General features: G+C 35.7%; 1 protein-coding gene and 1 long non-coding RNA gene across 3 annotated transcripts in view; one reads left to right on the top strand and one right to left on the bottom strand.

Annotated features, from left to right (window-relative positions):
- Window positions 1-12041, bottom strand: part of DPYD (dihydropyrimidine dehydrogenase) — an 824864-nt gene that overhangs the window by 292175 nt on the left and 520648 nt on the right. For both annotated transcript variants that reach the window (XM_081305920.1, XM_081305921.1), the window contains one exon: window positions 164-232. In XM_081305920.1, the coding sequence (XP_081162046.1) occupies window positions 164-232 (69 nt within the window). The remainder of the gene's footprint in view (window positions 1-163; window positions 233-12041) is intronic.
- Window positions 2145-11199, top strand: LOC308656595. The gene is made up of 4 exons (XR_014023755.1): window positions 2145-2275; window positions 8516-8596; window positions 10508-10644; window positions 10755-11199. It is a non-coding gene; the product is annotated as an uncharacterized lncRNA (long non-coding RNA).

Genomic DNA, 12041 nt, shown 5'->3' with positions numbered 1-12041 from the left:
TAATGAAAACATAGGGTAAACAAATTATAATAGAAATGTTTTAAGTTACATTTTCAATTCAATTTCAATTCTACTGTATTATTTTTCATGGCAGCTTTTCATTTAAAGCTAATAAAAATAGGAGAGAAGAAATAAAATAAATATATGCTAAAGAAACCATTACCTCAGCCTTTTTGGAGAGTTCCACCCAGTCGTTTTTGTTGTAACTGCACATGATGCTAGCAATCACGATCTTTAAAAGAAAAAAGGAAAGAATATAAGTTCAAGTAATAAAAGTTATGCTACTGTAACACAAATATATATTAATATTTGCATATTGTTTTGATTTAGATCTCCAATGTCCCCCAAAAGCTCAAGTACTGAAGGTTTGGTCCCCAGCTGATGTACTCTGGGAAATGGTAGAGCTGTTAGTGGGTGAGACCTTGTTGGAGGAAGTTAGGTTATTTGAAGGAAAAACTGGGAACCCTACCCCTTCCTCTGTCCCAGCTTCCCAACTGCCATGATGTGAGCAACTTTGCTTCATCACAAGCTCTCCACCATGTTTAGTCTCACCACTAACCCAAAGAGACAGAGCCAACCAACTAACCATGGACCAAAACCTCTGAAACCATGAGCCCAAACAAATTTTCCCCCCTTTTAAGTGTTTATCTTAGATATTTTGTCATAGAAACAGAAGGCTGACTAGTACACATAAATACATTTTTAAGGGCAAGCTATATTATAAAATTAGATTTTCATATGTTGAAAAATAAACCATTAGAAATAGCAGGGTGTTACAGTAAGGCACAAATAGCATTTGGAGGTTCAGATATGTGTGTCAGAGACATCCTCATTTGCTATCTTTGAACACTTGGACAACTTACTTAACTATTGCCATCCTCAGCTTTCTCACTTCTAAAATGGAGTTAATAATACTGGCTTTGCCATTCTCAAGGGCAGTGGGATTACATAAATTTATTTATGTGAAAGGACTGTCTAAATTCTATAATTTCATAGAAATGTTTGTTAATAAAATTACTGGTAAAGATTTCAAGCTTTGGGACAGAAAAGAAATCAATATCTCTTTTAATCATAGCTTATTATATTATGGATAATAATACCTCACATGTTCACCGTGTGTTGTCCTTATAAATTTTATTAAATATTGATTATTTAAGTAGAGTCTTCCTATAACCCTGTTATGGAGAGTATGTAGGGTAGTAGTGACTAGCTCCTGCTCTAAAACCAGAATGTCCAGCTAGAACTTTACTGTGTGGTCTTGGGCAAGGAACTGTTTCTTGATAACTAGAAAACTAGAACAACCTACTTGGAAAAGTAATAATAGAAATTGCTAAGACTAGCATTTATGGTGACTAAGCACTGTTTTAAGGGGTTTCACTTTGTTAACTTATTTAATCATTGGTAGTCTCATTCTTCCAATTTTTCACATGAAGACACCTAAACTAAGGAGCAGACAAGAGTCTCTGCTTTTGATATAAGCACTCAATTTTTTTATCATTTTTTATCATTATCATTTAAAGATGATGAACTTGAGATGCCAAAAGTTTATGCCAAGCTTGAAGTCAGAGTCCAATGACAGATTGCACTAAAAGCCACTGAGTTCTTGCCACATAAAACTTTTAAATCTGTGAGTAGAAAAAAAACACAAAGATATCTTGTAAAGGTCCCATGAATGTCTTCATCAAGAGAAGAATAGAAAGTTGTGATCATTTTGGAGAGAGTTCTGAAAACCATTGGGGAGAGCCTGTCTTCAACAGTGGGTTCAATTTTCCTCCTGATAGACTGTAGACATCCCCCAGGGGCTGGGACTGCTCTGCATTGCTCATCACTTTATCTGCAGTAACTAGCATGGTCTTTGGCACATAGAAAGCACTAACTGAAAAGTTCACACATGAAATCACTAAAGGTTTAGGAGCAGGGGGTTGATTTATCAGCTTTCCCTTTTAAGAAGATTAAGCAGAAATGAATATTATAGGCTAAAGGAAAAATAAATAATTGGGGAAAACTGCTGGCAAATTATTATATGAACTGGAGTGAAGAACAATCAGTCTGGAGCAGGCATTGGTCTTATAATGGAAAAGTGATCTAGTGCCAAAATACACAAGATTGTCAACTAGAGGGAGCAATAGAGAAGGAAGAATGGGGGGATCCTATGGCTGACTGAAATGAGAAAATTACAAGACATCAAGCAGATAAATGTAGAACGATGACTAAATACTAAAGCCAAGAGAAACAGCTGATTTGGATACATTCTATAGAGAGAGAAAAAAGAGAGGTAAGTAAAAGAAGACAATGAATAGAAGAGGAATATTCAGCATGACTGACGATTGTTGGTTGACTTTTAGGTTTCATTTTTTTGTGTGTGTGTTTAGTAGAGGCTTCTGCTTTTGAAAATTTGGATAAAAACCTGAGAACATTTTCTCCATGGCTTTTTCTCATGGGGCTAAAAGAAAACGAAGAGTCATATCCTAGGCTACATTTGCAGGCAGAGAAGGGTTGCCAGCATGATTATGCAACCTCTGTGAGAGACGCTCTTTCTGCTGCTTCCAAATGATCTGAGAGCTCACAAAGCTCTCTGCCACTCTTTAGCTAGAAAAGGGACAGGAGTCTAGGACTAGTCCTAATACCTCCCTTGCATGGAAGAAAAAGGAGAAGGAAAAGAAATAATTAAGCAACCATTTGAAAGAAAAAAAAATCAAGTAGAATGAAGACTGTGCTTAGGTGACAGATTCCTATTATCTTCAGTGGCCTCAAGACAGAGGGTAAATAAAAATAAAACAAAACCAAAAAAAGTCATACAGATTTAGAGAAGAGCAGAGCCCTGAGGGTTGTTGCTAGAACTTTAAGGGCAGAGTTGCATATAAAAACGCAGATATATATATATATATATATATATATATATATATATATATATATATTAGTTATTAGACACAAGTTCTCCAGTGGTAAAATTGATATGCAATAGACATGTTTTTAGAAAGTTTTATTGCTCAAAATAAAACAAAATTAAAAACAAAGATAGCACAAACATCCACCATCACAACATGAACACACAAAAAACCTCTCTAAATGTAACAAAATTATCATCAAATTTACATTCCCACATAAACATGAAGTGGGCACTCAGTCACCACAGTCATACTATGTGCATCTTCTTCTCCAGTGCCCTCTCAGGGTGCCAGGGAGGACAACAAGGAAGGAAGATTCTTCCAGTGGGTAACATCCAGCTAGGCAGATGGGCTGAGCACAGAGCTCTACTGCCAGGGAAACAAGGTTTACTGTCACTGACAGCAGGATATGATACATGCTCCTAACTAGGGACTAACATCGTTCTTCTTTCTAAATGACAATTTTAATTTTGGTAAAGCTGTATTTGCTTCAAATTTATATTGATTATGCCAGGGTTGGTTAAAATCATCATCTGCCCTATAGGTTGCTTAGAATCACAAGGAGCTAACGGTTGGGTTTGATGAAGAAGAGAAATAAATATCATCCAGAGAATTGTCTGGACATTGACAGCATCAAATGCCTGGGATGCAAAAGCTCTACGGAGATTTTAAGGGGCCTCTTACTGGGGAAGGATTGGCCACAGGCGGGAGGCATACATTATGTTCAGCCAAGGCAGGTATTAATATGCCTTATTCTCCTTTTCCTGTCTTCTGAAAATAGATTCTAACTTTTTACCCATAACCTGGGAGAGAATCCCAGGGTGGGCTAATCACAGTGACTGCTTATTCTGCTCCCTTTAAAATCTTTCTGGAAAAATAAATGTTCTTTTTCTTATTGGTCCCTAAAGTAGAATGAAGTGTATTCAGAGCTGCAGGTGACCTCTGGCTGCTCACTTAACCACCTTCCTAAAAGTAGCTATACTTGGCTGGGGGAGGGGGCACAGACAGAGCAAAGTAGAGATTCAAGAAGGGGCCAGATCCACAATATAGTTGCATGTAAGGACAGTGTCTCCTGAAAATGAGTCTGCACATGATAATTAATAAATATTATTATTAAATATTAAATATTATTAATAAATATTATTATTGTTAAGTTCAAGTCTTAACAATTACTAAATGTAAATCAAAAATTGTCACTTTTGAAATAACTCCTTAAGCAACTTTTTCACATTCAAGTTAATTTAAAGGAAAAATAAACTTTATACATCATTTAAGAGATGATAATTAGTCTAAGCTTTCTAAATGTCTTTATCTAAAAAAAAAAAAATCAAAGAATGGCTTGTAAAGTTACAGTGGTATTCTGTTTTAGAAGAATCAAAATGACCAAAAATTTTTTGACCTTATATTAAAAGAGACTGGAATTTTCTCAAAAAGTCAAGCTAAAATATATTAACAGTAAAAGGACACCAAGCATAATTTAATCTTTCTTTGATGATCAGAAAGTCCTTCAGTGTTTTGCTGTACTCAGTTTTTAATCAAGCAAGAGAAGACAGGTTATTTTTTTCCTATGTAAAAAGAGAACTGATGGATATTTTATATTGTGAAATATCATGCATTATTACAAGAAATGAATACCCAATGAAACATATTCTTAAATCAAAGTAACCTTTCCTTATATCAATATTTCACTTAATTTATGCCATTTCCAGTGCTCCATTTTGTGGCTCTTATTTTAAAACATTATTGAACCAGGTGATGAAGAAAAGCCAAATGGTACATAGTTTTGAACTTTGTCTGCCCTCACCCTGTGTCTCATGATACTCAGTCTTGTGGGAGATCCAAACAACATCAGTTGAGCACCTACCTACTATGGTAGGCACTAAATGACACACAAAACAACTTAAAGATATTGACGTAAAGTCTTTGTTCATTCAACATTCAACCAAAATTCCTTGAATACCCAATTTTTGCCAGTAATCATTCTAACCCCAAAATGATAAATAAAACGGAAAAGTCCCTGTTCTCCTGCTGCTTACATTTTAGGGAGGGAAACAGTCATAACAAGGAAACATAAAATATTAACAGGGCCATTTCTCAGTCAATATTCCTGTTATGGAGGGGTGAATGAATTACAGGTTTGTTTGAACCTTCTCAAGGCAGAGGCGAAGCCCTTCTGAAAACTTGCAGTGGTATCTTGTCTATTAGAGAATGCTCAGTTGCTGGACGCCCTCAAAGAGAGTTCTGTGTCACACAGAACTTACTGGTTCAAATAGCCTCAGATTCAAAAGCTGCTGCCCATGGGTGGAAGAAATACCAGTGCAAGCTGATAAGCTTGGGCTGCTTTCCTCACAACCTCACTTTAGTTTATCTTGAAGAAGCTTTCTTACAATAAATCCTTTTGATGTTTAAACCTATATAATAATGTGTGGAGCATCCTTGTGGCCAGCCAGCATCCTCCTATCAGGAGCTCTGGTGATCCACCAAGCCCTGCTTTTCTGTGTGTGTTTGTCTTTATTTCTAATCTTCTCACTTGCCCTAGTTTGGGAAAGTGAGGAAACATTGTGTGGATTGTGACAACTGGGATGCACACAGCCATATTGGACAGATGGTCAGTAAAGGACTTTTGAGTTGAGGACTGAGATGAGAAGACACTGCCCACTGGAAAAATGGAATGGGGAACTGAACGGAAGCTGGTAGGTGGAAGTAACATCATGCACAAAGACACTGAGATAGGAATAACAGAAGGCCTTTGTGGTAGGAATTTCTTGACAGGATGAGAATAGTATCCAGGAAAATGACAGAAGCAGCAATAGTCATCTCCCTGGGAACTGTCAACGCTGTGGGAGTTTAGGTTTTACTATAGGTGTAATGGGCACTGAAAGGCTTACAGGGGTGTGATAAAACTATCTAACTTATACTTCACCAAGGTGCTTCTGACCCTTTTACAGGGATGAAATAAGGGTGTTAAGGGTGAAAGCAAGGACTTCACTTAGGTGAAATAATGTGGCTTGCATAACATCCACAGAGATGCATGACATGGATAGTTCTGAGCTAGAACCCCCAGGACTGGTGAATGGTCAGATGCAGTGGGCCATAGAGAAAAGGAGACATTAAGTATGATCCTTAAATTACTGGTTTGAAGTTCTGAACTTTAGGGCAGATGAAAAAGCCTGGTAAAGAAAACAATGAGGGGGGAATAGAGAGGTTCAGTTTTAATATATTACTTAAAAAATATCCAGTAAGCAACACATTAGTGAAGACATCAATTGGGCCACTGATGCATGAGTCTAGAATTCACTGAAGAGGTTAAGGATAGAGGTATAAATTAAATACCCTTAAACATGTCATGGAATTTAAAGTCAAGTGGCTAGGTGATTTCAAAAGTAAAGAAATATGATAGAAAAATACAAAGGGGCAAGGGACTGACCTGTAGCCACAAGGCAGTGTGGTTTCCTGCCAAGAGAAGGCAGTGTTCCAAAAAGAAAGAGCAACCAACTGTCATGAATCCTTCTGTGAGTTTGTGTAAAGGAGCCCACTCTGGTTTTGACAATGAATAAACCACTGGTAACCTTAACAAGAGAGTTTCCATCAAGGCAGCCAGGATAAAAGTCAGACTTGATTGGGTTGAATGAACAGAATATGAAAAAGTAGAGATGTGATGAACATCTCTCTCTAAAGGTTTTGGTGGTATAGCTAAAAGAGAAATGAGGAAGCAGCAGAAGGTATGAGAGATATAATGAGAGGGTTTCTTGTTTGTTTTTTAATGGGCCATATTTAAGCATGTGTTTGTGCTGTAGAAAATAACCTGTAAGAAAGCACTGAGAAGGCACGTGGTGATGAATACAGAGACAAATGGAGGAAGAACCTTTGAGAGGGGCAGAGGCATTGTTGCCGATTTAACAGGGTGGAATGGAGGAGTGGAGAGAGAAAGAAAGAAACAAACAAAAAATAGGTATAGATACAGTCAGATTTATAGATTTGATGTGGGAAAGGTGAAATCATTATCCCTGGTATTTAAAATTTTTTATAAAGTATGAGGTAAGGTCTGCTACTGAGAGTAAAGAGAATTAAGGACAAAGGTTTAGAATTATGAGGGAGAAATTAAAGTAATAAATAGTCATCTTAGAAAATGGAAAAAGCAAATTTGCAGATTATGATATAATTACTGGGCCAAAAAGGCAGATATATTCCTCAGTATTAATATTTTGGGAAACCAAGATTAATTAGTAAAAATGAAAGTACAAGATGATTTGCAAAACTGGAAGAGATTATATAGTTGAACATAACCATATAGGTTGTATAGATTATATCTTAGAGTTGAGATCCATCTTACCATGCTTCTTTTTGAAAAATTAGTAAAATTTGATTTGTTTCATGAAAAGCCATTCTTAAACTAAATTGTGCTTCATAGGTACTGTTTTTAAATTGGAATTTTCCAGCTTTGATTTTCATTTTGACTAATGAATGTAAGTTAAAGAAATGTATACTCTTGTGTAAACACTTAATTTCCATGAAACATCAAATACAATAGATAAAATTTTGCATGTTTTCTCCCTAAAAAATACTGCAAATATTAATAAAACAAAAAGATTAATTAAACAAATACAGATGGATGCTTACTCTGCAATTAAAAAGGAACATATGGCTCCATTGTCATTCTTTAAAAATTTTATGTTAAAGAATCAAAATTAATGGCTATTTTAAAAAAATTTGATAATTCCATTTCATTATGAATAAATAAAGAGATTTTTATTAAGGAGTTTCTCAAACTTAATTTCAACGGGATTGACATTAGAAATTAAGGTGAAAAACAACATACAACTTCCAGTTGGTTATGGGCAGACTCTCTTGTCAACTTCCTGCTGACTGGAAGTCTATGCTTCAAAATGCACATTGTCAGCACTGCTTTGGTATTCTGTAACTGTGCTGTGAACTACATTGGAAATCCAGTCAACAATTCAGCTTCAAGACAACTTAAATTTTTTAGTAGGGAAAAAATGCAAAGTGACAAAGGTGAACAACTGTAAATTACAAGTAGCAGAGTTAGGTTTTGTCAAACAATTTTTAAAAATCATCCCTAACACTACTGGGATTATATTGAGGATGAAAAACAGCAAGGGACATGTGACTTTCAAAGACATTTAAACTAAGAAAATACGTTTATTAAATATTAATTAACTGTATAACATTCAAATTTTAAATGTACTTTATGCCTCAGTTCAAACATAATGAAAGTGAGATTGGTACAATTTTCCTGAATGGTACACATTGACTGTAGGACATTTAAAATGAAACTCAAGATTTTCAAATTTTATTTGCTCATTGTTTATTTAATGGCCATAAATGAGAGTACTATCCTTACATATTGTCTTGTTAAATTATTTTGAAATTTATCATCTTTGGCTTATTTGGGGACCCACCAATGTCTTGTGCATATAAATATTTCTAACAGAAAAGTACTTTCAAAGTTAAACAATATATACATATTTTTTACAAAAGATCAGAGATGTTTTCCAAGACAGAAAAAAAGAGCCACTGCGGACCCTCCAGGAATGACAGGAGCTGCTGCTTTTTCCACCCCTTTTGATCACTCCTTAATATATATTTATCTTGTTTCTGTCTTCAAGGTTACCAGCAACCTCATCAAATATATTAGATGTTTTTCCAGCCTGAATCTTTACTGGAATTCTCTTCAGCTCTTAAGACTGGTAAGTACCTCCAGTTTCCCGAAACCCTCCAGAGCCTTGGAGATAGATACCACTTTCCTGACTCTCTTGTGTGTTTTTTTTTTTTTTGTACCTTTTCCCTCCTCTGTTCATCTCTTACCTGTTGATGTCCCCCAGGGTCTGCACATGGTTCTCTGTTCATTTTACTTTATACACAATCCTTATGTATCAGACTCAGAATGATTTCCAATAGTAAGCACATGCAGAAAATTCATAAACTGTGTGATCTGCCTCTTTCTCCCAAGTACAAGAACTGCATATCCAACTAACTTCTAGTTCCTAAATTCAATTTCTCAAAAACCAAACTTAAATTTCTTCACTCTGAATTTGTTCTACCCTAAATACATCTAAGCACCACCTTTTTGTTCCAGATGAGAAAAATGGAAGGATATTTCCTATCTTTATCTCTGTCTTATCATCCATATCCAATTATTTACTAAGTATTCTCCAGTCCATTGGTTCTCAAACTTGATTGAGCATTTAAATTACATAGTTAAAAAATAATCTCAAAGATTCTGAATAAATTTGCATCAGAGTTTTTCAAGAATCTCTAGGTGATGTTAACATGCAAACCAGTTGGAGCAGTAAGGCTCTAGTCTACTTCCCAAATATCTCTTGCAAAAGTTTTTGACTCTCTACCACAACTGTCTCAGTTTAGCTCTTCACCATTGCTCATCTTGATTACTACAAAAACTTCCTTATGGGCGGTCCCATCTCTGAATTCACTTATGCAATCTACCAGATCCTCCTAAAGAGACAAGTAGACTCTAATCACAATGTGCTTCCAATTCAATTTCCTGATAAAATATGTCTCTTTAATAGGCTATGCAAGACCACAATGCAAAGTTTACTCTGACCACAATGAATGACTTTGCTTCTGGAATGTAATATGCATTCTTCATTCTCTTGACCAAGTATCTATTCCTTTGGTCTGAATAATAGGGAATGCTTTCTGCACTGTAGGAGCATATGTATAATAAAGGAGACACACATAAACTGGATACAAGAATAATTACACTCACACTAGCCATAGCATAGTGATAACAAAAAGGCAAGGATGATTATGCTTACCTGTGTGAATCAGGGAAGACACCAAACATACATAAGTGACACAAATGATTCTGAAATCACCTATGGCTATCTTCTATTTGAAATTGATTAGCAAAAAAAAAAAAAAAAAAGGAAGAAGGAAGGAAAAGGGATCCAGCCCCCTGACTGTTTTTAGGACTTCTTTTCTGAGACCCTTTGGTATCCTCTCTATTTCTCTGTTATATTTGTTACATTTAATTTTGTTTACATATTTTTAAACGATGACTTAGGTTCTGGGATGGGGTGGGGGTTTATAGCTATACACCTCTAACATCTAGTAACATACCTTGTATGTAGTTGGGAATTAAAAAATTCTTGACCTCAAAGGAGTACTAAATTAGGTAGCTGAGAAGGGATTGCAAGGAGTGAACACTTTTATTACAAATTTCAATATCTAAATATAATTCTTTTTGTACATTACAAAGATGAAAGGACAGACATGAAGGTAAGGGGTTTGAGAATCTCATATAATATATAGTTTAATTTATATCAAAGAATAATAACTCACTATAGTTGTTGCTATATTTGTGCTTGAATACACATTTTCGTATACATTATCTCCTTTATTTCCCACAATAACCATGAATTAGAGACCTTTTTACTAAGAATTTCCCACAGTAATCATGAATTAGAGACCCTTTTACTAAGGATAATGAGGCATAGATAATTTAAGTTACTTTACCAGGGTCAAATTAATCAATAGCAGAGGCAGGGATTAAGCTCATATCTTTTGATTTCTAGTTCTTCTCTACTATATCATGACTATGCCATATTGATTTCCTATCCTTTCAATTTACATTACAGATTCTAGCAGATTTTGCATCCCCAAGCCTCTTGTGTTAAATTGAAAAGCGGAGTTTGTTCCCTGTACCCAAGCCCTTTTCCAGCTACTGTCACCAAGAAGCAGTTTATTTACCCAACCCTTGGGTTGGGCTGCCTTTGTGAGTTGTTTTTATCAATAGAACGTGGTAGAATTGATGTATGCCAGTGCCAAATCAAGGCTTCAAGAGATTTGGGACTCATCTGCTTATTCTCTTTAAATCATACTTAGCCATGCAAACAAACCCACCAAGGCTACTGGGAGACCACGTGGCACAGAGATGAGTCATCCAGTCCCAGTTCCAACCTGCCTAGGACTTGATTATACATGCAGCAAGACAACCTGAGACCAGAAGATCCTTGTGACTGAGCCCAGTTAAGCAAATTGCTAACTTGCATAACTGTGAATTAAATTAATAGTTGTTTCATTCCTAAACTTGTTTTTTGTTTGTTTGTTATGCAGCAAAAGCTAGCTGATGCTTCCTTCAGTAAATACAGCAGTAAGAAGGAACACAACTTGCATGTGCTAAGCACTGCAGGTAGCATTTCACATTCTTTCCAATCTTTAGAACAACTCAGCAGAGAAATTATTAGCTCCCTTTTACGGACAGGGAAGAAAACTATATTTCAAGATTTTTAAATAACTATTCACAGTTGTGTGCTAATAAGAATACAAATAAAACTTGAATTAACTGAGTATAATACTTTGGCTTTGAATAATTATTTTTTGTGCTTTTTAATCATACATTTACAGAAAACATGGATTTACTTTTAAAGATGGTGAATTTTATTCAATATATGCCAATTTTTATTATGCCGATTCTTAGAGGCTGACCTCATTCATATGTTCTTAACCAATGGGTCATTTCACAGTAGATATGTGAATAGCATTTAAGCACAGGCAGATGGATATGCCTAGGAAATCATAAATCAGAGGTAAGAATTAGTAACTGAGATCCTGAAAGAAGACACTATCTCCTAACCACAAGGATTAAAGATAGCCCAGTGATGGACCTTCATCATCTGACCTCAAGTCACCATTCTGCCCCTTATCTTGACTCTTCAAACTGAACACCCTACAGATACTTCCCGCCATGTGTACTTTAAGGCTTGCATTCTTTACCCCATGCCAGTCCTTCTTGTACCACCCTACCATACCTACAGTATGTCTCCTATCCACTCTTCCAGGTCTAACTCATAGCTAACTTCTACCATACCACCCTCAATAATCTTGGAGACAGAGTCTTTAAACCACTGGGTATCCCAGTGTGGTACATCCCCCTTTACTCCAGTTCTTGTCACAGTGTTTTCCATAGATAGGTGTATATTTGTTCCATATATTCCCTTACTCCACTCAATGGGAGAATTTTAATTTTTGTTCACATTTGGTTTCTTATCATTTGGTTAAACATTGCCTATCACTTTGTGTACATGTGATCAATATCTACAGAAGGAAGGATGGCCTGTTGGTATTATTTTTTAATTCTCTGCTTCATGCTTATGAAGACTATAGTACCTG

The sequence above is a fragment of the Spermophilus citellus genome (assembly GCF_964194105.1).
Source record: "Spermophilus citellus genome assembly, chromosome: 9".
NCBI classification, from domain to species: Eukaryota; Metazoa; Chordata; class Mammalia; order Rodentia; family Sciuridae; genus Spermophilus; species Spermophilus citellus.
Note: the sequence above shows the minus strand (reverse complement) of the source record. Positions and strands in the feature narration are given on the sequence as shown.